The following is a 23785-nucleotide window of genomic DNA, read 5'->3' on the forward strand; positions in this document are numbered from 1 at the left end:
TTATTGTTTGTCTTTTGGATGTGTAGACCTCAATTAGCGTGATGGCTCCATTAAAGGGAACCGCACTTCGTCTTTAATTATCACAACAAAACACCTAGTTCCAGCTCGGGGAGGTGGAGGGGGGGCGGGGGCACACCGAGCGAAGGGTTATGAAATTTAATTAGCCGCCACTATCAAGATTTGCAGCGTTCCAAATTGTCGGGAGTTTATTCCCACCCCGCCTTTGATCCGCCGCTCGGCAATCCCCCAGATTTTTGTCCCCGATCAAATGAGAATAAAAAAAAAGGCCGACTTGAGGGGGGCTCGCTACCTTCTCGTCTGTCAACCTTGTTTCTTTACCTTTCTTCTTTTTCTTCCCAGGCAAGGTCAACCTGTTTATCCAATCACAACAGGGGGTTTTAGACACCCCTACCCAACTGCGCTCACTGTCAACGCATCCATGTCAAGGTGAGTCGAGCCCTCGGCACGAAACGCACACACACACACACACACACACAAGCGCATACACAAAATCTTCTTTAGCTTGTGTTGCAAGTTCTCCCTTAAGGACGCTTCACGCCTTCCCATATTCAAAAGGCCAAATCTCCAGCAAGGGTGCTCAAATATTAATTATATTTATCTTCTCACCCCGCCCCCCACCCTTAATGAGGCCCCCGAAGAACATTTAGCCCCCGCTGCACGTCAGGCTGAAGCTAAATCAGCCGTGCCGCGTAATTGCCAGACATAAACAAACACAGCAGCGCTTTGGGAGAAAAGTTACGAGGCGTAGTTTCATTCCAAAGTGCTGCTATGAACGCCAATGCGTGTTTAATGTGTTCTTGTAGCCATTTTGTGTATGCATGCATGTGTGTTTTTACAACCGCGGGGTCCGCTTGAGAAACTTGACATTGTGTGGAAAATGAACTTTTGATACGGCAACAATCAATACTGATAAATCTGCTGACGTCGCTGTCAGGAGCCCGCACTTAAGGACAAGCGTAATAGATTTGAGTTTGTAAAACAAATGTGGCAAAATTTTCCAAGAATGACGGTCGGTCTGTCAAAGTCTGATTGGAACCCGAGTACGCCGCACCAAGAATTTTGAACATCATATGATTGAGTTAAATGAAGTATTCATTTCTAAATCGCGCCAACGAGAGCTCGTCCAAAGCGGATGTCATCCCCGAGGATTTGTGTGTAGTTTCTCTGCAACGTCGCCAACTAGTGGCCTGGCATGATTATTACCGCCTTGTCAGCTATTTTGTGCTCGTCCTCCAATATAGCTACACTCGGCCCAGGACTTCGGGGGCTGTGTTCAGCGCCAAGGGACCGTTTGGAGCTGGAGTTTAATTGCGGTCCGATTAGGAAAGCAGCTCCTGTGGGCGTTGTATTTAGACCTCTGCGACATTGATGGATCGTGTCCACGCGGGGAGGGAGGCAGTGTGGAATGAGGGATTTCAGGGTGGGGGGGGGGCGAAATCTGACTTTCCACTGCGGCACAGCTGTTCCCAAGTCGTTAAACTGTCCTCAATAACGCGCCTGCCTCGTTGAAGCCCATCTTTATGGAAAAGGGCTCTCCAGATTGTCCCCGGTTGGAGCAGAGGTCCCGACATCTGGCAGTGGCGTCCGTGTCCCAACTGGGCCGTTAAGTGACTGATAATTTGCGCTCCACATTGTCATCATCCTATTTCCATCGCGGCTAATTGAATCTGCGGGCTGCGGGGTGTGTGTGCGGAGCTAATGCCCTGTGATGAAACCCCTAATTTAATTACCCAATAGAAGGGGGGGGGGCTGCTTGAGAGGTCTCCGGAGGAGGGTTTTAACACATCCTGCCTTTTCTCTGCTTAAAAATGTTCATTCTCAAGCCCGTCACACACCGAGCGATATGTCCAAATGGGACTGAACTGTTGCGTAGTTTGTGGGGTTCGACCGTAGTTTTTTTTGCCATGCGAATCTGAAATGGCGTTTTGTGGTCGAGTGAAATACCCGATTAGAACCCCAGCAAGTTGGTTGGTGTGCGAGGGTCTGTCACCGGCTGTAATTTGATTGTCCATTTCTGTCTAGTTGTCGTGCGGCAGGCTTAAGACACGAGCAAAGACAAGAATTGTCGATCTACTTGGGAACCATCCTGCTCTTTGCACCTGACCCCAAATTAGCGTACAGGAAATGGATCTGGTACCTGCTAGCACCTTGCACCTCCTGTTAAAAATGCATCATGGGGTGGGATAAAAAGATTTGGGATAATGATGGGGGTCTTGGTACCTGTATTGTGTGTGTGTGCGTGCGCTCGTGACAGATGAGCCGCCCTTTGATACGCCTCCGCCCTCCGCCTCCTTCCAAATCCCGTCGTTGCTGCTCCTTCTCGGCCGGATCATTACACATTAAACAGGCGCGGGGGGGGTTGCGCCTCACGTCGGCAATTAAGTGGCACTGCTTGGCGATACTGCCCCCACCTCGACATACCTTTCCGATTGAGACGTAGGGGCCCGGGGTCGGGGCGGGGCCCTCTTCGGCATCCCTTTCTCTGTCTTGATTAAATTGGTCCGAGGCGCTGCTTTCCTGACGCTGGCGATGACGATGCCCCCTGCTCTTCAAAGGGACGGCCGTCATGTTTAAACCATAACCTGGGCCCGTTGTGGGGGGGGGGGTAGCAGGAAGTGTGTAGGTGGCGCGAGGGGACAGGAAAAAGAAGAAGAAGAAGAAAAAAACTAGATTTGAAACAGAGGAAATTTTAACAAGTGCACAGAAGGCGCGAGAAGCGAAGGGGGAGGGAGAAAGCGGCGGCGGCGGCGGCGGCAGCCCCTAATGACGGGCGACGCGCAGCCGCCGCCCGCCCCGCCAAGCTCCCCATCAGCACATGACATGGCACAAACACCAACGTGTCAGGGATGAAGGCAGGAGAAGGGAAAAGAGTTTGAAGGGTGTGTGTGTGTGTGTTTGGGGGAGGGATGGGGAGGGGGGGGGGCACCCTCGCTCTCCCCTGAGATGGCCTCCAACAGAAACTAGTTGTTCCTGGCGAGTTTATCCTCATCATTATATTCTGGCTCCGAGCCATGCAGCCAGACACGGCGAGATAATGAGCTTTACAAAAAAAAAAAAAAAAAGAGAGAAACGGCAGAAAGAGGGAAAAATATTCCTTTTTTCCTCCTCCTCCTCCTCCTTCATCCCTTTCTCTTGGATGTTTGGTCACATGGTGGCCCCGTACTGTCAACAATGCGGACGACGGGCGAATGCGTGCACGCTTGCGCGCATTCCTGCGGGAAGGGGGCTGCTTTCATAAATTGATGGAGAAGCCGCGAGAAGGGAGGATGAGAGGAAGGAATGAGCCCAGTTGATGTCTGATGCTGCAATTTGGCCACTTTGATGGGCTCTCCCGGCAAACTCCAGCGGGAGAAAACGCATGGATTTACCCACTTTTATACGGGAAGATGGAAGATTTCAACTGTGCCCTCGTATTTCACTTACTAGCAGCTATACGTCCAATGTTACCGCTCGTTAGGTTCCAAGGGAACAATTTAAGGCACGGACTTTGATAACAGGTAAAGTTAGAAAGCAGATGGTTTCATGTCTTTTCAACTTTTTTTTTTTTTTTTTATACAGTATCTGTCAACTCGTCACCAATTTGCAATTGAAGCAGCTTTCTATTGTTCAAACTTTACACTAGCGTTTAACTTTAACTTAGTAGCAGCTGCATGTCGTAGTTAATGCTAGTTAGATTCCGACGAAACGATTAATGGACTTTGATAGGCTCTTTGTAGCCTTGAACAGGAAAAGTGCTAGAAAATCGGTTGATGGATTTACCAACTTTGCTGTGACCAACTTAAGACCAAAATAATAGGGCTGGGCATCGATTCTAATTTCCTCAATCAATTCGATTCACAAGAGTTCAGTTCGATTCGATGTTGATTTTCCCCGATTTGATTCGATTCTCTCTAGTTCAGTCCGATTTCAGATATAATAAGTGTAAATATAAACTTAAAAGATTCTGAATTGTCTTAAAGTGCAATCAGTCCGGTCTTTCATAAATGTAAGAACATACTTTTAAATTCATGTGAGCAGTTAATTTCAAGAAAACAATAGTAGGATATAAAAAAAAATGGCCTTTAAAATTCTATTTTCTTAAGAATTTATGGGGGGGGGAATATATTTAAATAATCGATTCATGGATTTATGAATCTATTGGGCTTGAAAAGGAAAAATGATTCGATATTGATTGTTCGATTAAAATTTTTTTTTTTTAAATTTAACCCAGCCCTTTGACATTACGCCTGTGTTTCATTTTAGTTAATGGTAGTTTAAATTCGATTTTGACAGAATAATATATGTCGGTAGTAGCCAATTTATGACTGAAGCTAAAGTTTGGTAGGAAACCAACGTTTCGCCGACATGTACGTGCGGTGCCGGCATTGGATAACAAAACAGCAAAAATGGTTGTATCCACACAATCCAAGTTTCTCAAGGTTGGATGACTGTCGACTGATTTAAATGATGCCATATTTGTGTTGCGCTCGCATTTGATGTGTTTTTGGGGCCACTTCCGTTCACGACGACGAATTCGCGGAACGGAACCGAGCCCGCTGAACTGTCACGTTGTTGTTGTTGATTATGTGTGCCATTGCCCCATTTCACCCGCGTCCATTCTGACGATTTACACAGTCTTCTGTCCTCTAGGTTCCCCCCACACATGGTGCCCCCCCACCACGGTTTGCACACCACGGGCATCCCGCACCCGGCCATCGTCACGCCCAACGTCAAGCAGGAATCCTCCCACAGCGACATCAGCTCCCTCAACAGTTCGTAAGTAAAGTCCACTTTTCCCCCCGATTGGTTTGTGGGGGCGCACTTGCTTAATTTCTCAACCTTGCCGTCCGTCCCTACTGCAGGAAACAGTCGGATGCTAAAAAGGAGGAGGAGAAGAAGAAGCAGGTCCACATAAAGAAGCCGCTGAACGCCTTCATGCTCTACATGAAGGAGATGCGGGCCAAGGTGGTGGCCGAGTGCACGCTGAAGGAGAGCGCCGCCATCAACCAGATTCTGGGTCGGAGGGTGAGTGACCTCACGGCCAGCGCTTCGGTCTACCGCCACGTTTCCTTCTCACCTGTCTTGTGGTTCCGTCCCCCCCTTTTGTCCTCTTCCAGTGGCACGCGTTATCGAGGGAGGAGCAGGCCAAGTACTACGAGCTGGCCAGGAAAGAACGACAGCTCCACATGCAGCTCTACCCCGGCTGGTCGGCCCGAGACAACTATGTAAGTTTTTAAGTTTACAAGTCGTAACGGACTATTCTTTCCTCGCCCCAATGAACCCAAGACTCGAGCTCGCCAGGGTGCTCGGATCGGGGGGGGATGGTGTCGGTGTCGCTGCTGACCCGCATTTGGGATTCTGTTCTGAATTTACAGGACATAGTTCAGATGACATTCACTTGTGCCTTGTGATCAGAGTTTAATTTGTTTCATACTTCAAATCATCTTTCACTATTCAAATGAAAGGAAATATTCAATTCAAATTTTTATTTCACACGGATTGTTCCACAAATTGACACCTTGAATTGAAATACAACTTTCATTGTGTTTTGTTCTGTGTTTAGGTTTGGTAAAAAAATATCGCTTCCTCTTAATTTGTGCTCACTTTCCAAAAATTAAAAAAAAAAAATCTGATTTGCATGCTAGGTAAAATTTCATCATGGGCTTTATAGATTATTTTAAGTCTGTTGTACTCTATCAATTCATTATTTTTAAATGTAGAAAACAGCAACACTACAAAGCTAAAGCTTAGAACAGTAAATATGGTGACATCAGCCACATAACAATCAGTCCCTTCTACGCTGACACCCACATCACTTACCAGATCAGGCCCCGCCTTTTTAATCCATACATACTCAAAGTCACATACTACAGTAGAATGTGAGAATGATACCAAGTGGGCAAAAAAGTAACATGCACATCACATGCACTTAAATGTGTTCAATAATGCAAAATCATTTCTGATGCAATTTTTCTCATAAGTGAGTTGTTAGAAGTGCACCAAAAATGTATGACCAAAAATCATTGTGGGAATGCTGAAGCATATTCTGATTTTTATTCTCCACATTTTTTTCCCCGCGAAACAACTCCGACATAATACTTCCGATTGACATCATTCAAATTTCAGCCTGCTTCAAAAATTGACGCCTTCCTGGGTATATATCGTCTGATTCCAAATCGCTTACACTATTCTCACAATTTAACGTTAAATGTCCATTTTTCGTCATTCATTTTAATTGGGACAAACATGAAACTTTCCTTGCCCACTTCCATGCATACAACTTCTCAGCATGACCAGATGTCTGATACTGCACGGTTGGTAAAGTGCATCATCCAGTAACCAGGAGGTCATCATTTAGCTTTCAATGTAATTTTTAAGCATTCCTCGTGCATTCAAATCTTAGCATTCAGCTCTCAGCATTCCCAAACAATTGCTCCAGAAATTGCACTTGGTCCAGCTAGTCAATAAAATTGGTGAAGCATCATGTGGCTCATTATTCGAGATTGTTCTTATACTTTGTGTTCCAAAGTAAATGATATTTTTGTGGTCACAAGACCTTCCAACTCTCTTGTCTTTCCCGCTATTTTATTACATGTTTCTATTATTGATGTATTATTGTTTACTTTGGTGTTGCCGCTGCCCCCATGTTGACTCTCGCGCGGTTGTTTTTAGCGCGCTGTAAATCCAGCCTCGCAAATGATTGGTCATTAGAGTCCAGTTTTGGGAGCCCATCAAGACAAATTGAGGAAAATAAGCGAGAGGAGCGAGCGCGGCGCTACAAGAAAACAATTCTCATCAGGCTCGTACCAACCGCGGGGCAAAAAAGAAGGGAAAAATAGACGGAGAAAGAAGCGATGAATAAATAAATAAACACAAAGACGAGTTGTAGTCTCCCGGCTTCATGTTTTGGGGCGTCCTGCAATATAATAACTAAGGTTCCTGTCTGTGTCTGTCTCCCTTTTTTCTCCCCTCTTTCTATTTTTTTGGCGGCTAACCAACAGGGGAAAAGGAAGAAGAGAAAAAGGGAAAAGCAGCAAGCGGAGAGCAACGGTAAGCGAGCGGCAATTATCTCCCATATTAGAGCGGCCCCATCATGTGTCAGCCACATGTGACACCCCGCCAGATAAAAGTCAAGCTAGTTTTGTTGTGCGTGCGTGTGTGTTTGTGCTGCTTTTTTTTTTTTTTTTTTCATCATAGTCATGCGATGCAATATTTAAATGTTAGCGTTGGCTGTACAGTAACAACTCCCCATCCTCCCTCCCTCCCTCCCTCCCTTCCCTCTTTTTTGTAGTCTTCCCTTGCTAATAACGGCTGAATATGCATGAACCCCCTTAAGACCCCCCTCCTGTCCCATCCAATCCCCCCCCCCCCTTTTGCCCCTAAGCATTGTGGTATATGTGTATTTGAGAATACTGTGAGATGAAATTAACTGTTTTTCTAATGCCTGCAGCCTGCAAATATACACTACAGTTTTGTGTGTGTGTGTGTGTGTGTGTGTGTGTGTGTGTGTGTGTGTGCGAGTGTGTGTGTGTGGACACTAACTGGGCTGCCCCCCTCGCTTGCCTTGCTTTTCATCCCAACCGAAACACAAATTAAGGAGGTTTCCTCATCCTGTGACTGCTCCATCTTTCATAATTCATACGTATATATTTCTCCTGATCATGTTTGCTTTCATTGTGTTTACTGCCGCTGCTTGTTTTTTTTTTGTTTTTGTTTTTGGGTGACGGTGATCTCCTCTTGAAGGCCTCTCTATCTGTTCTTGTTTTCGTTGCAGAACACAGAGAATATTTTCCAAACCCTTGCCTTTCACTCCCTCCGATTACAGGTGCTAATGTCATTTTTTTTTAACTATTAAATATACTAACTGTTTTTCTTTCCTTTTTAATATTCTTGATCTATCTATCCATGGATGTGTTGAATTTTTCAAAAATATTTCCTTTTTTCTGCTGCCTTTTTTTTTTAAATCTGTAAATGCTAAAGAACTAAAATGTTGCTATATACGCTGAGGTGATTTATGATCTTACTGTTTGAAGGGTTTGATGCCAGGGTAAACCTCCTTAATGGATAAAACCGCTCCCGCTTGTGCTTGACCTGTAGGCTCGCATGCCCACTTGAGATGATTTGAGGCCACTTTTCCACACTAATGCAAGCGACGATAGGCATGGGCCCGCTATCAGATTCTGATGCTGTGATGACCGTGAACAAAAAATGTATCAGGGGATGGGGACCGAAAAATAATCGATGCTCGCTTATAGTTGTTATGGGCGGGAACTATGGAAAAAAATCGCTAATAAGTCAGTGATTCAGTTTAAAAAATAAAATAAAATAAGACATAACGGAGAGAAGGTTTCCAGCAAATCTGCAAACTTCCGAACTAGGTCTAATTTTAAAGGGCTACTTGATTTTCAATATTTTGTCTATAATTCATGTGATAACTTAATCATTTTTCATGAGCAGTTAATGCTTTTAAAAACACATTTTGTCGACTGAAGATGACATCGCCTGTTCCGAGGAAATAGCTAACGGCCAATCATGGCTCGGTTTGCTGATCATACCCAGAAAACAGGTGAGCCGTGATTGCTCGTTAGCTATTTCCTCAACACAGGTGATGTCAAATTAATTAGAGACAAAACATGAACATGTTAACTGCTGAAAATGAGTCAAGTATCCCTTTAAAATCTTTGGGTAAATAACTTTTTCCTATCGAACGTGCTCTGTCTGTACTTACATAAATATACAAATAAAATGAAGAGTGGATTTTGTTCCGTATAAAATCACAATCTTGTCCCAACAGTAAAAGTGCTTATTTTTCGGGAAAACGAGTAGCTCTTCTCCACCTTGTGAATAAGCACCGGGGCGGAAATAAACGTATGTTGGTTGGCAAGTTAAGTGTCTCAGTAGCAAGTCTATAATATTTATTTCACGCTAACTCTCATAGCTGGTTGCTAACGATCATAACGAGGCAGCGTGAATTTGTCAAAAAAAGTCACGGGTGGCGCTTGCGTAAACGTGATATTGGAAATATTGTCTCCCCTTTGCTGCCACGCTTCATTGGCATGTTTGACACACATTGTTCCTCTACCGAGCCGGCGAGCATTATTGACGAGGAAAAATGTTGTCTGAAACTTGAAACGGGTAACCGGCCCATGCCTACAAGCCGCTGACTAAAAGTATTTGAGAATTGGATTTCCCCTCCGCCTTATTAATCCTCCCCCTGGCGAGGGCTAACACAAGCTAGCTGCCGCTGTCTGATCATTTTTGATGAATCCACCCTGCATTTTCTGAACTTGAGCTCTCAGCTTAGATTCCGCTACCGGAATGTGATTGTGTTCATATCCTGATTTTTGATCTTGTGCATGGAATGTGCTTGGATTACTTTTTACTAATACTTGGAAGAAATCCCATCGAAGGCTGGATTTACACTGCAGTAGTCGAGTTTTGATGTCGTCTGAAAACCTCGGAAATTTTGGCGAAGGAACGTTTTTTTTGTGTTTATTTTTTGTATTTGGACCAGGGACGGGCAACTTAAACGATGGAGGGGGCCACAATTTTTGGTCAGTGTTACTTGGGGGGCCGTACACTTCCAAATCAGCTGTAGGATATTTTTGGTTGCATTTTGTGTAGACTCCGTATTGATGGTTGGATTTCGGCATCAGAATCAGATCTGGTCTTAAACCACATTTGGAAATTGGCCTCCTCCGATTGTATGCGTTCTTGTTTTTCCCCGAAGTGGAAGCATGCAGTGTAAATCCAGCCACGAGGCACAATTGACAATAGCTGTCAATCTCAGTAGACTCACTGTAACTGTTTTCTCCTTATTTCTCTCCTACTTGTGCTTTTTTGTTTTGTTTTCTTTTGGTGCAACTTTTTTTTTTTTTTTCCTTCCTTCTTCTTCCTTGCTGGCTCCCCCCACCCCCTTTTCTTGGCCGCCGCGGCATCAGACCTGAGCGCTCCTAAGAAGTGTCGAGCGCGCTTTGGGCTCGATCAACAGAATAACTGGTGTGGCCCGTGCAGGTGTGTATGGGGTGTGCTTGAACCGAGTCCGGGGTGGTCGGGTGCAGGCTGGGCGAGGGGGGGGGGGTGTGACGCCACGCTGGGACTTCCTCGCCTTTTCGCTCGCTCCTTTTTTTTATTTTTATTTTTATTTTTTTTCTGTTCTCCTGTTTCTCTGGCCGAGCTACGTCAGCTTCCTCCAGCCACGCCCTGCCGGTCTGTCTTGGATCTCCAAGGGTGCCTGAGTGATGCTTGTATGAGTGTGATCAAATTTATGGGGGGGGGGGGGGGGGGGTTATTGACTGGCAGGTGGGGGCTTGGGGAGGTCCAAAATGGAGGAGGTCCCAGTGTTTACCAGCCTAAACCTCAACCCAGGCTCCATGTGTGTGTTTTTTTGTCTGTGCAATGACGTGTCCATTTTTTTGTTTTCTTTTCTTTTTCCTCCGTCTCCTGTGTGTGTTTTTGTTTGTGTCCTTTACCTCTTTGGCTATAACAGATGCAAATACCCCAAAGAAGTGTCGTGCCTTGTTCGGGCTTGACCAGCTGAGTTTATGGTGCAAACCGTGCAGGTACATAACTTGCCTGAATGGGAGCAAGGCGACCGCCATGAACTTTTTTTGTAATTTTTTCTCTCCCTATTTCCTTGATGATTTTCTCTCTTTCTAAAATAAGTTTCCATCGTTGTGCTCAACAGATGGCAAACTGCTTTTTTTACCCTCAGAACTTCCTGCACTATATTAATAATCAATTTTAAAAAAAAATCCCTCTCCATTGGATTCCGTTAGAGCCAGTTGGTAGAAAATGGATTTCGCTAGTGTTTTTTGTTTTGTTTTGTTTAGTTTTATGTTGGAAATCCGTTTTCTGCGCTCCCCCGACCCATCTTATTAACTGTCATGTTTGTCCTAATTGGCGCCTCCCTTTTACTGAATAACAATGTGATGCTCGGCAATTTTTAATTTTAGCCCTGCTTCCCTTTGAGGGGCCCGCTCAGTGACACTCTTTTCTGTGCTCCTCCTCTTCCTCCTCCTCCTTCCCTCTCTTCCTCCTCTTCAATAACCCTGACTTAGTCCCTACCTGTTGTCTTTCTGTTCTGACACAAGCAGTCTTTGAATTGGGAATGCTTTCATGGTAGGTATTTGTTTCTGCTAAGTACATTTCCTCCCCCCCTCCCTCCCCCTTTCCTCCGTGGCATATTCCATTTGTGTTGTGATGACCGCGCCCCCCGTCAACACCCCCCCCCCCCCCCACCATACGAAGACGGCGTATTCCGACAGATCAGGCACGATCATTCCGTCTTCATTACAGGAGCCGAGAGGTTAAGAGTCCTCTCCGGGGCTCCCGTTGCCGAAAATCCGGCCTAATTTCCCGGGAGGCGGCGGGACCGAACAAAAAGAAAGAAAAATCAATAGCGGCGCATACAATGAATCGATGCGCGTGTTAAAAAATGGATATGAGCTCATTTGTTGCTCTTTGACGGACAGTTAGCGGGAGCCGGGTCCGTACTTAGCGGCAAAACGATACCCCGCCGCGCCCGCTCGATACTTTATCCAATGTCCCGCCTCCTGGAATTGCATGCACACACCCCCCACTCCCACCCACTAAGCATGTATGTGCTTTGTTGGTGTTGCCTCATCCCCGGTAATGTGCGCTCTCTGGTTTTTACCGGCCCAAAAGATTGGACGCAAAAAGCCTTCCTTGTTTTAGTTGTTTTTGTTGTTATTGTTAGTCTTGAGTTTCCGTCGTTGCCTTCAGGCGGAGTCACCACCAGGGTCAAGGTAAACGCATGAGCGGGGGCCCGATTTCACCCCCCTTAACCAGATCCAGCCCCGGGTGGTCACCTTACGACTCCAGAGGGGTCTTGAACGCGGCAGGAATGCAAACATGAGGTCGCGACCCCTCGTGTTCACACTCGTGTCTGTGGGGCAGGTGCTCGCCAGTGCGTATCTTTTTCCAAGATTTCTTTCCGAGCTTAATTCTGTTTCAAATGTACAAACTGGGACCCCCTCAGGACGAGGAGGTAGAGTGGCGAGTGGTGCCGGGGGCGGGGGGGCACTAGTAGCACAGTGCCGATCCCCAATTGTAGATCTTCTCCGGGAGAAAAACCTCTTTCTCTTGGGCAAAAATTGAAAAAAAACCTTAGATGCGGGTTTTCTCGCACCTCTTAAGTGCTCAGGTCACTCCTGGACAAACTTAACGAAAAGATGGTTGACGGCGGAAGTATTCCAAGGAACACCCTAACGACAACGTTTTCACTCAAGAGCAGGGTTCTCCAATTGCGGTCCTCGAGGTCCAGAGTCCTGCCGGTTTGAGATGTTTCCTCCAACTAGCGCACCTGATCCGTATATTCGGCTCATCAGCATGTCTGATTTCGGTCCTGGTCTTCAGCATCGGGTGTGTTGGTAGGCAGGAACATCTAAAACATGCAGGACTACGGACCTCGGGGACCGGAATTAGTGACCCCTGCTCTTGGGACTTCGGTTAGCGTTGCACAGTGACGTCAGTTAGAAAAAGCCTCGTTTGACCCGACGACCTTTTCCACAACGGTTGGGGCGAAGTTTGGGAGATTTTCTTTTCCAAAGAGGCCCACGGTCTCGCTTTTTTCCCCAGCGGCGTTCATACAAAGCGGCGAGACGGCGGCAAGACATCAAAACACTCGGCAGTGTAAATCCAGAGAGCGAGCATTACTTGATCTTTGTGTCCACTCCTCATCACTTCCCGCCTGCTTGGTGTCCCGTTTCTTTCTCTCGGGGGGGTCATTTCTCGATCATGCATGGCAAACCGACGCCTCGCGTTGCCTTCACGTGAGCCGCCATCAAATCGCAAGTCTGAAAAATTGTCTTGTCTCGCCTTGCCCTTCCCGATCCAGGAGGAAAAAAAAGTGCATTCGCTACATCCAAGGTGAAGGCAGCTGCGCCAGTCCTCCCTCCTCGGACGGAAGCTTCCCAGACTCCCCCCCGTCCTCGCCCTCCTCCGTGGTCCCGTCCCCCTCGCCAAAAGAGTCCAAACCTCAGACTGAACAAATGCAACCTCTTTCACTGACTATGAAACCCGCCCACCAGCCTCTCCTCCACCACCCGCACCTCCTGGCCGGGCCGCCGGGAAACGTCACGGCGGCGGGCGGGAAAACGCCGGCCCCGGAACCCGCTGACGTCCCACCCTCGCGGCTCCCGGGCCCCTCGGTGGTGTCTCCGATGGCCCGGCCCTCGCCGCTGCTGTGTCATTCCCACTCGCTGCAGCCGCTGTCGCTTGTGACCAAGTCTATAGAGTAGGAGTCGGACCCTCTTCTCCTTTTGTTTCTTCTAGCCGCTGCTAGCTCTTTTGTTTTCAAGTTCATTGGTCAATATTTGACCCGCCAGGGAACCACCCAATTTTCCTAAAGAATTAACATAAGGAGCTGTAACAATAGCTCGATAAAACGTTTTTTGTTTTTTTTTATGTCATCCTTTTAATGTCTTCTGCAAAAGTTGGAGGAGGTAACGAGACTGTTGGTTGTTGATGTGTTGTCCTTAAGGACAAACGGCTTCTTCAGTCAAATTTTGAAATCCGCAAGGCAGATGATCCGGGTCATCCGCTTAAGTTGAGACAACTGGAGACTTCGTCAGTCAACAACCAAGATTCTTGCTGTTCATCTTGAGTCCAAAAGGCCTTTTCAGTTCAAATTTTGACTGAAGAAGCTTTTCCAACAACCAAGAAGATGCCAATTTTCTCGATTCAACGTCTGCGGACCGCCGCGATCTCGATGACTCGTAGAAGCTTTTGGAGGCAACCGGGCTGTTCTCGATTGTTGAACACGTTTTCACTTTTAATCCTAAAAATTTGTTCTATCAAAATTTAGAACTGAAGAAGTTCTTCTTCAAGAAGATCCTCTTGGTTGGAAGAGTCCGCTTGCCTCTCTTCACCATTCGGTTAAATTGAGAAGAATTTAGAGGCAGTTCGGTCATTCAGGTCATGCTAATCCACAAAAGGACTCCAGACTTGACTGGATCTTATTTTGGTTGTTGAAGTCCACCTTTTTGTTCTAAAAGAACTCTTCAGTTCTCATGTTGACTGAAGCCGTAAATGTGAAAATGTCATCAACAACCAAGAATACGGTTTCCTCCCAAATGTTTTCACCAATAATCCAAAAGACTTCCTTTGTCAGATTTAAAAGCCAAAGAAGGTTTTTGGATGGCAGGTGTGACATCTTCCACAACCCCCGAAGATCCCACTCGCCTTCGTCACAACTTTTGCTAGTTGAAGACGTCTCACCTTCGATTCTATCCAGGTTGTGGTCATCGGCAAAAGTTGCATCAGGGCAGTTGGACTCTTCTTGGTTGTTGAAGACGTTTCACTTTTAATCCAGAAGCTTCAACAACCAAGAAAGAGTCCAAAAGGATTCTTTGGTTCTGAATTGGACTGAATGTGCAAGAAAAGTCTAGCGGCCTGCGTTCAACTTTTGCGGATGACCCAGAATCTTCCGACAAATCACTTTCCCCCGTTTAGTTTTTTCAATTTTCGGACAACAGCGGACACGACAAGCAAAAGGCCAGCGTTGGTTCTTCTTCTTTATTTGTATTAAATACGAGCTTTGCGAACCAATCACTCCCTTTCACGCAGCGCAGCAGGTTGAGAGGCGAGCAGCGACAGAGCGCCGAGGAACAACGCCGAATTGTCAATTGTTAGTCGTTCTTGTTCAAATGTACAGAATCAAACAAAATGGGGGTTTTTGGGGGCGGGCTGGTCGGGTCGGGGATGTTGTGTTGATTATGCATTCTTCCACTGCTTTTTCTTTGTTTACCTTTTTGGGGAGGGTTTGGGGTGGGCGGGTGTTTAAAGGGGTCGTTGGATTGAAAATGTCACCATGCTAGGACCAGTAGTATTTATTGCTTTAGAGATTTTGCTCGTCGTATCTTGTATGTGTCTCTTTTTGGACCTTTTATTTCCTTTTTCTTAAAAAAATGTTGTACAAATATTTTTTTCTTAGGGTAAGCTCTATATATATATATATATATATATATATATATGTGTATATATATATATATATATATGTATAACGATCCATTTTTACAAGGTTTTAAAAGGCATATTTTTTCCACCCAACCATCTTTATTCTGCAAATCCAGATTTCGCTCTCGTGTCCCGTGTTGCCGTCACCAAGCGAGCGTGTGCACATATTTCCAGGAACGCGTCGAAAAGCCATTATAGGGGGAAAAAAAACAACCCAGTGCGTCGAAAGCCCTTCCCTTCGTCATTTTCATCTCTCGGACTGTTGATCCGCCGTGTACAGATTTTTCCGTGCCAAATTTCATCTGGCCCGCCACCCCCCCCCCCCCCCCCTCCCCCACCCGAACCCAGACCACGCTGTCCAGGATCCTCTTCTTTTGGTTTCAGTTCAATGCCATCCTTTTGCTGTGACGTTACATAGATTGCTATGTATGTAGTATAAATGTTGCTATAACAAATGTGTTTGGTAGCAAATTGTCAAATATTAAAAATTTAAACCTAATAATAAAAAAAAGAAAAAAAATGAAGGGCATCATACTGTATAAAACCCACACGGGCCAAATTCTGTATATTAGGAGGTTCATAAAAAAAACTATTAAATACAAAAAAAGACACAAACTGCCACTTTGAATTACACTACTACATATAGGTAGGTAGGAAAAAAAAATAGGCATGTTGATGTTGCAAGAGGCTGTAAAATATTAACGAGAAAAAAATGCTACAAGAGAAATCATCCACTCGGTGCCATTGTAGTTGACATGACGCGACTGTAATCTGTCAATTTCTTCTCTGGTTTATTAAGATGCTAATGATAAATAGTTTGAATGTTTCCTTAACGGCTGTGATGTTCCTGTTCTCTTTTTGCTCTCTTTTCTTTTCTTCGTTTGTCCGTTTGTTTGTTTGTTTGTTTTCTTCCCGTTCTTTTCTAATGGTTCGCCGAAACCACGTTTTTTGTAATGAATCAATGTTAATGCTGTACAGTCTCTGTAGCATGCAGTTCTGTATTAATAAAAGCAACTTAGTATGTGCACGCCTGCGTCTTCCTTTTGCTTCCGCTCACGTCGTCTTGTTCAACCGGCAAAGATGCTTTTATGTCGCGCGTCTTATTCTACCTTCATTGGTATTCTTCGTTCAACTACTTCCACACTTCTCGACCGATTCGAACCATTCCAACTTCAACATGGTCCAAAAATTCACATTTCACGGGCTATTATTTTTCTCTTTCCTAACATTCCGTTTTCCCACAATTCAACATTTTCACCCCAAAAATCGCCACTCATTTCCAATCGGACATTCAATAATTCCTTCCCAGTCTACATTCAAAACTCATTCCGTTCACCTTGGGAATGATTTTCAACATTCTCAAGATTCCAACATATCAAAAATTCCAATTTTTTCACTCATATTGTGCACACTTGAGTCAATATCATGTCATGATATTTAATAAATATTATTCTCCATTATTCCATGCATGCATTTTCAACGTTTCATTCTATATCGTTCAATATCATTCCACATCATTAACTCATTGACTGGCAGCCATTTTCACTGAAGCAATCCCATTTGCTCCCGGCTGTTTGACTGGATTTTCACTGATTTTGCAAGGCCCACAGAATATTGTGTTCTATTGCAATAAAAACATGGAAGCTACCAAAAGAAAGATTAGTCTCTTCTTTCATCAGGAAAAAAAAGTATATTTTTATCTTTTTCCGTTTAGCAGCAATTAGCATTAGAATATAGCTAAGTTTCATTATTATTCACAAATCTGTATAGAACTGTGGGTAAATGAGCTTTTTTTCAACATAGCCCTGGTTGAGCTCTTTTTTGCTCTGCTGCCACCTGCTGGCCGTTTTTGTAATAACTACCATTTCCTCAACCGTTCTCTGCAGTTGAGAGGCTGCATCAAAGCCTTCTGTATGCTCTAGCTTAAAAAAAATTGATATACATATAAAAAAACATAGCGTCTTTGGGACACTTAAAATTTACAACATTTAAAATAGAACGTATTTATACATTTTTGGGAGCAAATGAGTTGAATACCATTCAACATCATTCCATATACAGCGGAACCTCAGAATTCGAACGTCTCGGAACTGGTACAAATCAGATTTTGACCCAAAAACCGGAGTAAAGTTTAACCTCATTGTCGGCGTTTGAACAACCAAGCAAAGCCAAATAAACCTTGATCGGGCAGCCGAGCGATGCCGAGCGATGCCGAGCGATGCCGAGCGATGCCGAGCGATGCCGAGCGATGCCGAGTGAAGCCGAATGCTCACGTTGCGCTAGTGGAGACGAAGCACCGCTCGTTTCCAGTCCGTACATTTGCGAGCGCATTTGGATTTCCCCGCGACAATTTTCTTTGACACGAGCGCGCGAAGGACGGCAGCGCCGGTGGTAGAAAGGAAAAAACGTGCAGTGCTATGAACCGAGATTATCGCGCCGTTGCAACTACCGTGACGACTTCCGTAAATACTGGCACGAGGAGGACCCCCCCTTAGCTGTTCAACAATGTGCCTGACGCTAAACAGCGCACAAAGACCCCTTAGTAGTCCAAAATACGTCAACTCAGCACTAAACTAAAGCATACGTTAACACGCCATTTTTCGTCACACCGCAACAAAAAAGGGACGGTCTTTTTTATTGTTTATATGTTTTTTACATAAATAGAAATTAAAATGGGAATTTTCTGTTTTTTGGAGTTTGGGAACTAATTAATTGTATTGACATGATTTCCTCTGGGAAAAAATGTTTCGGAGGTTGAACAATTCGGACTTTGAAAACTTCACAGGAACGAATTGTGTCTTAACTCCGAAGTATTTCAACAACATTCCACCTTATTCAATATGATTTGCCCTTTCTCGATTTTTTTCTAGATTTATTTCTCCAAAATGGCTTCATCTCGTTTCAGATCAAACAAACAATTCTCTCTTTGCCCTGCAGGCGTTGATACCTCGTTTGCTTATTACACCACCACGTAGATGGACTTTATGCTTTAGCGTTAAGCTAGTGGCCTTCAATACTTTTTTTTTTTTGTACTTATTTATGTGGCACTTTCACAACAGCCAAGAAAGAATGTTGCGTGTTTGCCACGAGTTGTTTACGGCCACCATACAGCGCTCATAGCGAGAGGCTGACGTTAAATGTCCTTCCGTCGCTGCTTTCTACTGCATACGCCCAACGTATGTGCAAATATACGTCGTTTGACCTTCAAACGAGCAACTCCATCAGGAGCGCATCTTATGAAAAACATAATCAACTTTTTCATGTTTTTTTTTTTTTTTTTTTTCCCTCTAAACGTACTGTATGCATTGTGAACATGTCGTCTGCCGTAAGATGTCCCCCAATTACGCAAAGAACAACCGGGGAGGCTTGGGGGAGGTCTTTGTTCCCGGCAAACGTAGCCTCGACACTTCATGCACGGGCGCGGGGCTCGCCCTTGAACCGTCTTGGCGCCGCGTAAACACGGGAAGCGGTTCAATTTCACAGCCGGCGCAACCAAAGGGCTTTGTTAGACCCGAGCAAAGAGACGCCGCTTTTGATGTGACGACGCGACAACAGCGATGAAGGCCGACGCTGCCGGCGAGCGAGCGCACCGTTACGTAGCCCACACTCGCAAATGTATGAAGAAAAAAATAATTTCCTCTGGTTGCTTTTCACCAAATTGAAAGCTTTGATTGGCGCATTTTAGTTCCATTGAACGTCCTTTCGTTTTGGAGCTTTTGGTTTGCTGTCGGCCGCATCATAACGTGAAAATGAACCAATGTTCATTTTTTGGGGTGTCACGGAACGTTTTTTTGTTTTCGTTTACCTTGCGAACGGTTTCAGCGCCAACGGTCGTCTCACGTGATGTCACAAAAACAAAGAAAAGTCCAAAAACAAAACATTGTTTTTTTTAAATTATTAAATCAGGATTTCAATTTTATAAAAAATTTTAAAATATGATAAACACATTAAATAGTAGTATTGAATAAATGGGCTACACGTTAGTTTGTGAAAATGGACACGTTAATAAAAATACCTTTTTGCAAAGAAAAATATAAATTGCAAATACCTGCGAAAAACAATAACAAAAAGTCACAGTTCTGTTTTCAAGTTGTGTCATCAAAATTGCGAATGTCTTAAAGCACACAAAACTTGGCTGCTATAAAAAGTCGTGGGAAGAGAAAAAAAAAAAAGAGAGCAGCACGTAAACACAAAGTTTAGAGAGAGAAAAATGCGGATCGTAATAAAGTAAAAAGCGCCTTTTCTAAATAAAGGTCAATATTGTAGCAACCCTCGTGAGTGGGTCACAGGTTATGCAGTTTCCCATGGTCTGAACGGGCCTTGAATGCAACAGACCTTTTTTTTTTCCTTTTCTTTTTTTCCTACGCAAGTTAGCGTGTTGTTTTGTTCTGCGTGGTTACGTAACTTTTGCAAATTGCTGTTTAAGAGTTTGCCGCCTGGTTTGATCATTTCACAAACACTAAAAAGGGGGTCGCTTGTAAAAAAAAATCAAAATGCACATTTTGTATTTGTTGCGTCGCTTTTTCTCTGCAATACTTGTGCTATGTTCAGTGTACATGGGTTTTGACAACTTTTTACACTTTAAAGTTAATGCTGGAAAAAAAAAACTAAGAAAATACCTCAAGCAAAACTTGTTTGGACTAATGTTAAAAAAAAAAAAAAAAAAAGTCCTAACTTATGACCTCACTAATCTAAATGTGTTATTCCGATTAATATTGTGTTGGTGGAGGAAGAATTCAGCAGATGAATCCACCTGATTTTGCTTCCATCTCCAGGGTTCGACATGTTGATATTGTACCTCTGTCGACTGAAATTGACGTCAAATTGCCCTCGGGCTCGCATTGTGAACGTCGCACGGCCAAACGCACAAAACAAGTGACGTTCACAAATCTGGCCTGAAGGCAATTTGACGTCAATTTGACGTCAATTTCATCAGGCGGGAAAAAGTCATCGTCTTCATTCTAATTTCACAAATTCAATATTATTATCAGAAAGTTAAGACTTGCGGTGGCACATTTTTTTACCAAGATAATCTGCAACTTGACTTCCATTTTAAAGGTCAGAAATCCGATTTTTGTGAAGTTGATTCAATTTTTATTTTTTTTTTCCAGTCACCGGAAACGAGTAACCAGCAAGTCCGGTGTGAAGTGCGACTGCACACCTACACACTCGTCCACACACTTGCTGACTGTGTGTGTGTGTGTGTTTGTGCGCACGTGTGCGTGTCACCTTGCCGCCACGAGCGCCCTCCTCCCTAATGATGGCGCTGTGCCGCGCAGGCGGCTAACTAGCCTCAGAGTGGAGCGAGCCCCCAGGCTAGTGCCACATCTCTCCATCAAGGTCCGCCTTCATCCCGCTTTGCGACGGGACACACACACACGCACACACACACACGTGGCCAATGACAAATAATTCATATTATCTGGCACGGCTGAAAGTTTGCCACACTGCCTCGTTAAGCAGTCCTGACACTCCCCGGGCTTAATAGCGCACCTTGCTTGCCACCTTTTCGTACTTTTTTTTTTTTTCTTCTTGATTTGAAGCCGCATCCCACTAGAGGGCCTCAAGAAGAAAAAAAAAAAGAAGAAAAAAACACTGTGGTGTTGTTTTTCCACCTTGTCAAGGTGATGCAACTTGAACAGCTGTCACGTATCAATCATAATAACAATTTTCTCTCCTGTGGTTTGGCAAAGGAGGATCAAATGAGCCGAGGAGAATTTCAAGTCCCTGCCAAGTGAATTTGGAGATTTGTGAAGATTTGTTTGAAGATTTTGCTGAAAACGTGAAACGGTTGACAACGACGTCGTGCTCACTTGTGGAGCTTTGGTAGGTTTTCCGCCATTTTCAGTTTTCCTGTTTTTGGAGGTGTGGCTACGGCATCTGGCCCCTCCCACTCTGTCTAAAAATGTGAGCGCGTTTGCTGACGACAGCGGTTAGTCGGCTAGCTATGCCGGCGCCCCACACATGCTTCTTCATTTTGAATAGTCGGCTGGCATGGCCACTTTAGAGCGCCTCGTTGTTGGCCGTGAAGCGCAAGGTAACAAACAAATAATGCAATCAAAAGTCCTATATGACAAAGTGTGGCCTTTTGAGCTTGAAATCCAATTTTGTATTTTTTAAATTTAATAATTGGTTCATTGATTTATTAATTCCGTCCGTCCGTCTTCTTCCGCTTATCCGGGGTCGGGTCGCGGGGGCAGCAGCTTTAGCAGGGAAGCCCAGACTTCCCTCTCCCCAGCCACTTCAGCCAGCTCATCCGACGGGACCCCAAGGCGTTCCCAGGACAGCCGAGAGACGTAGTCTCCCCAGCGTGTCCTGGGTCATCCCCGGGGCCTCCTGCCGGTAGGACATGCCCGGAACACCTCCCCAGGAGGCATCCGAACCAGATGCCCGAGCCACCTCAACTGGTTCCTCTCAACGTGGATTTGATGGATTTGAAAAATTTGATTTATTAATTATCAATTGAAAATATATTGTAAAAGTCATTTTATATTTTTTACATGTATTCGTTTGACATGAAATGTTTGCTTATTTTTTTAAACAAAAGAATAGTTAACATTTAGTCATTTATTTATTTATTTTTGAATCCCATATTTGTATCTATATTATCTGTTTATGGCAATAAAATATACTTTATTGTAAAAATATTTAATAATGATTAATTATTAGAATTAAATTGCCAATACATTTTTATTTAATGAAATGTAGCTTTTTTTGGACATTTTAAATCGTTTTAAATATTATGTTCAGCTTTTTTCTTCTTTTTACCACATCTTTATTAAATGTTTGTCGCCCGTCTGTCATTTTAAAAATCAAACGTCCCCTTGAGCCCAAAACTTTTCCCAGCGTGCTCAATCGGCTCATCCAAAGGAATCGCGGCGCTCATTTCTTTCACTGTCCTCCAGTCCAGCGGGTGGCGCCACCTCGCAACCCAAACTTGTGCTGCTCCGTTTTTTTTTTTTTTTTTTTGAAATTGTATTCTTTTCTTTTGCATCATCTTCAAGCATCACAGCTTGTTGTAAGTGGCAAAGTCGCTTGGAGAGGCAGACGACTTCTTCCTGGCAAATTCCTTCAAACTGCTCGCTTCAAAAAACTTGCGCTTGTGTACTCGTGCAAAAGAAAAAGAAAAGAAAAAGGCAAATGTGTGTTTGGGACTGAAGTTGAAGTGTTTTAACTTGCAAGAGTGCATGTTCCCCCCCCTGCGCTCTTTCCGCGGGAAAAAGTTTCCTCTTCCTCCTCTGGTGGATTCCCCCGGAAAAAGTGCGCGCGCTCTCTCGCCCTCAGGACAGAGTGCGGCGCGGTTCGCCGTGCGCGGTTCGCCGTGCGCGGGCTCGGCGCCGCACATGCCTCGTAGGCTCGCCAGGAGCTCGGCGGCGCTCCACTTGACGGGATGCCACTCAGGCAAATACAACAAAAAAAAACTCCCACACTTTTGCTCGGCTTGCGTTTGCCTCGGTGCACAAAAGAGGAACATTTTCACCCCCTCGCCGCCCTCCGCTGTCGTTTGTTTTTCATTCTTTCTTTTATTTCAAGCGCTCGTTGCAGTTGAAATCCTGACAAGAATATTGGATCAATTTGCCTGCAATTCATTTTTGTTTTCATGTTTTTAATTGCTCTATTTATTTATTTTTGATTTTCACAAAGCTCATGCGCTTAAATTTTGGCTAGTGGCACCAAAGCAAAAAAAAAAAAAAAAAAGTTTGGGGAGGTAGGACTGGCTGACTCCAAAATCAAGTGAGCCAGCTGAGATGTAATTAAGCTTGGATTAGCGTTTCTCGTTGCTGTTGTGCAAAAACTATGTGCAACTGAGTCTAGGCGCTTCATTTAGTCAGACAAATTGAAAATAAAATGGCCTGCTTCACGTTTGAGAACCATGCGCCAATTATTTGCTAACCAAAACAGCAGCATGTAAAGGTGGTATATGTCCTCTTTAGCGACTAGTGTCCTGATCGACCATCAACGTGGCACAATGTTGTGTGTGTCCATGTTTTCATTCCTTCCCAAGATATGGCGCTTGTTTGCTAACCAAAACAGCAGCATGCCAACCGCCTCTTTTTGGACTGAGTTGCTCTACGACATCATGAGTGACAGAAACTCTGATTCACTGGCAACAAGTCATTTTCTCCACAATGGGGTTCTATGGGGTGGCGTGGTTCAGTGGTTGTCTCCCAACCCAGAGTTTGTGGGTTCGATCAAAAAAAACGCTTTACAAATGGAGTACCATTTCTATTTGCTAACCAAAACAGCAGCAGGCAAGTAGTTTCTCGGGTGAATCAAGAGGTACCAAGCTTGAGCAAAAGGTGTGCTTGAGAAATAGGGGGGGGGGACATAAATAGGGAGCCCCGTGCCCCTTGCACCCCCCCCCCCCCCCCCCCCCCTCACATCAAAGCCCAGCCCTCCGGCGGCATCTTGTGATATTTATTTATTGAGATGATTTTGCCCAGAAACCCTCCCCCCCCCAACAATGCTCTTTGATATGTTGCCTGGCGGTCCTGGGAGAAGGCGGGTTCGAGGGGTCACGAAGGGGAGGGGAAAAGAAGCGCGGCGGCTGGCAGGGCGGGTCACGGAGCGCCGCAACGTTTCCAGATGATGCGCGGTGGGTGGAGCGGGGAGGGGGGGGGGGTCTATCCTATTGATTACGGGGGGCATTGATTACTATTAAAGGGCCAATTATTGTCTTCCTCCACCATTTGAAGGAGCGCGGCGCACATCTGAATGAATGTTGGATTAAGACGTCCGTGCGTTCGCATCCGACAGCGAGCTACACAAACGTTAGCGTCGTGAAGCTAACAGATGAACGCCCACA

At 44.8% G+C, this 23785-nt stretch overlaps 1 protein-coding gene across 37 annotated transcripts in view; it reads left to right on the top strand.

The window, feature by feature from the left end:
* The window catches only part of tcf7l2 (transcription factor 7 like 2), a 96073-nt gene extending 80067 nt beyond the window's left edge, over window positions 1-16006 (top strand). For 4 of the 37 annotated variants that reach the window (XM_077551675.1, XM_077551692.1, XM_077551689.1 and 1 more), the window contains 9 exons: window positions 361-447; window positions 4651-4776; window positions 4863-5025; window positions 5118-5225; window positions 7002-7050; window positions 7775-7825; window positions 9942-10014; window positions 11061-11121; window positions 12860-12995. In XM_077551675.1, coding sequence (XP_077407801.1) covers window positions 361-447; window positions 4651-4776; window positions 4863-5025; window positions 5118-5225; window positions 7002-7050; window positions 7775-7825; window positions 9942-10014; window positions 11061-11103 — 700 coding nt within the window. In that variant the 3' untranslated portion in view covers window positions 11104-11121; window positions 12860-12995. Of the gene's footprint in view, window positions 1-360; window positions 448-4635; window positions 4777-4862; window positions 5026-5117; window positions 5226-6986; window positions 7051-7774; window positions 7826-9941; window positions 10015-10489; window positions 10563-11060; window positions 11123-12859 lie in introns of those variants that run through there. The other 33 variants (XM_077551656.1, XM_077551668.1, XM_077551661.1 and 30 more) reach the window with 25 other exon arrangements.
* The last annotated feature ends 7779 nt before the right edge of the window (window positions 16007-23785 follow it).

The sequence above is a fragment of the Vanacampus margaritifer genome, chromosome 18 (assembly GCF_051991255.1).
Source record: "Vanacampus margaritifer isolate UIUO_Vmar chromosome 18, RoL_Vmar_1.0, whole genome shotgun sequence".
Lineage (NCBI taxonomy): Eukaryota > Metazoa > Chordata > Actinopteri > Syngnathiformes > Syngnathidae > Vanacampus > Vanacampus margaritifer.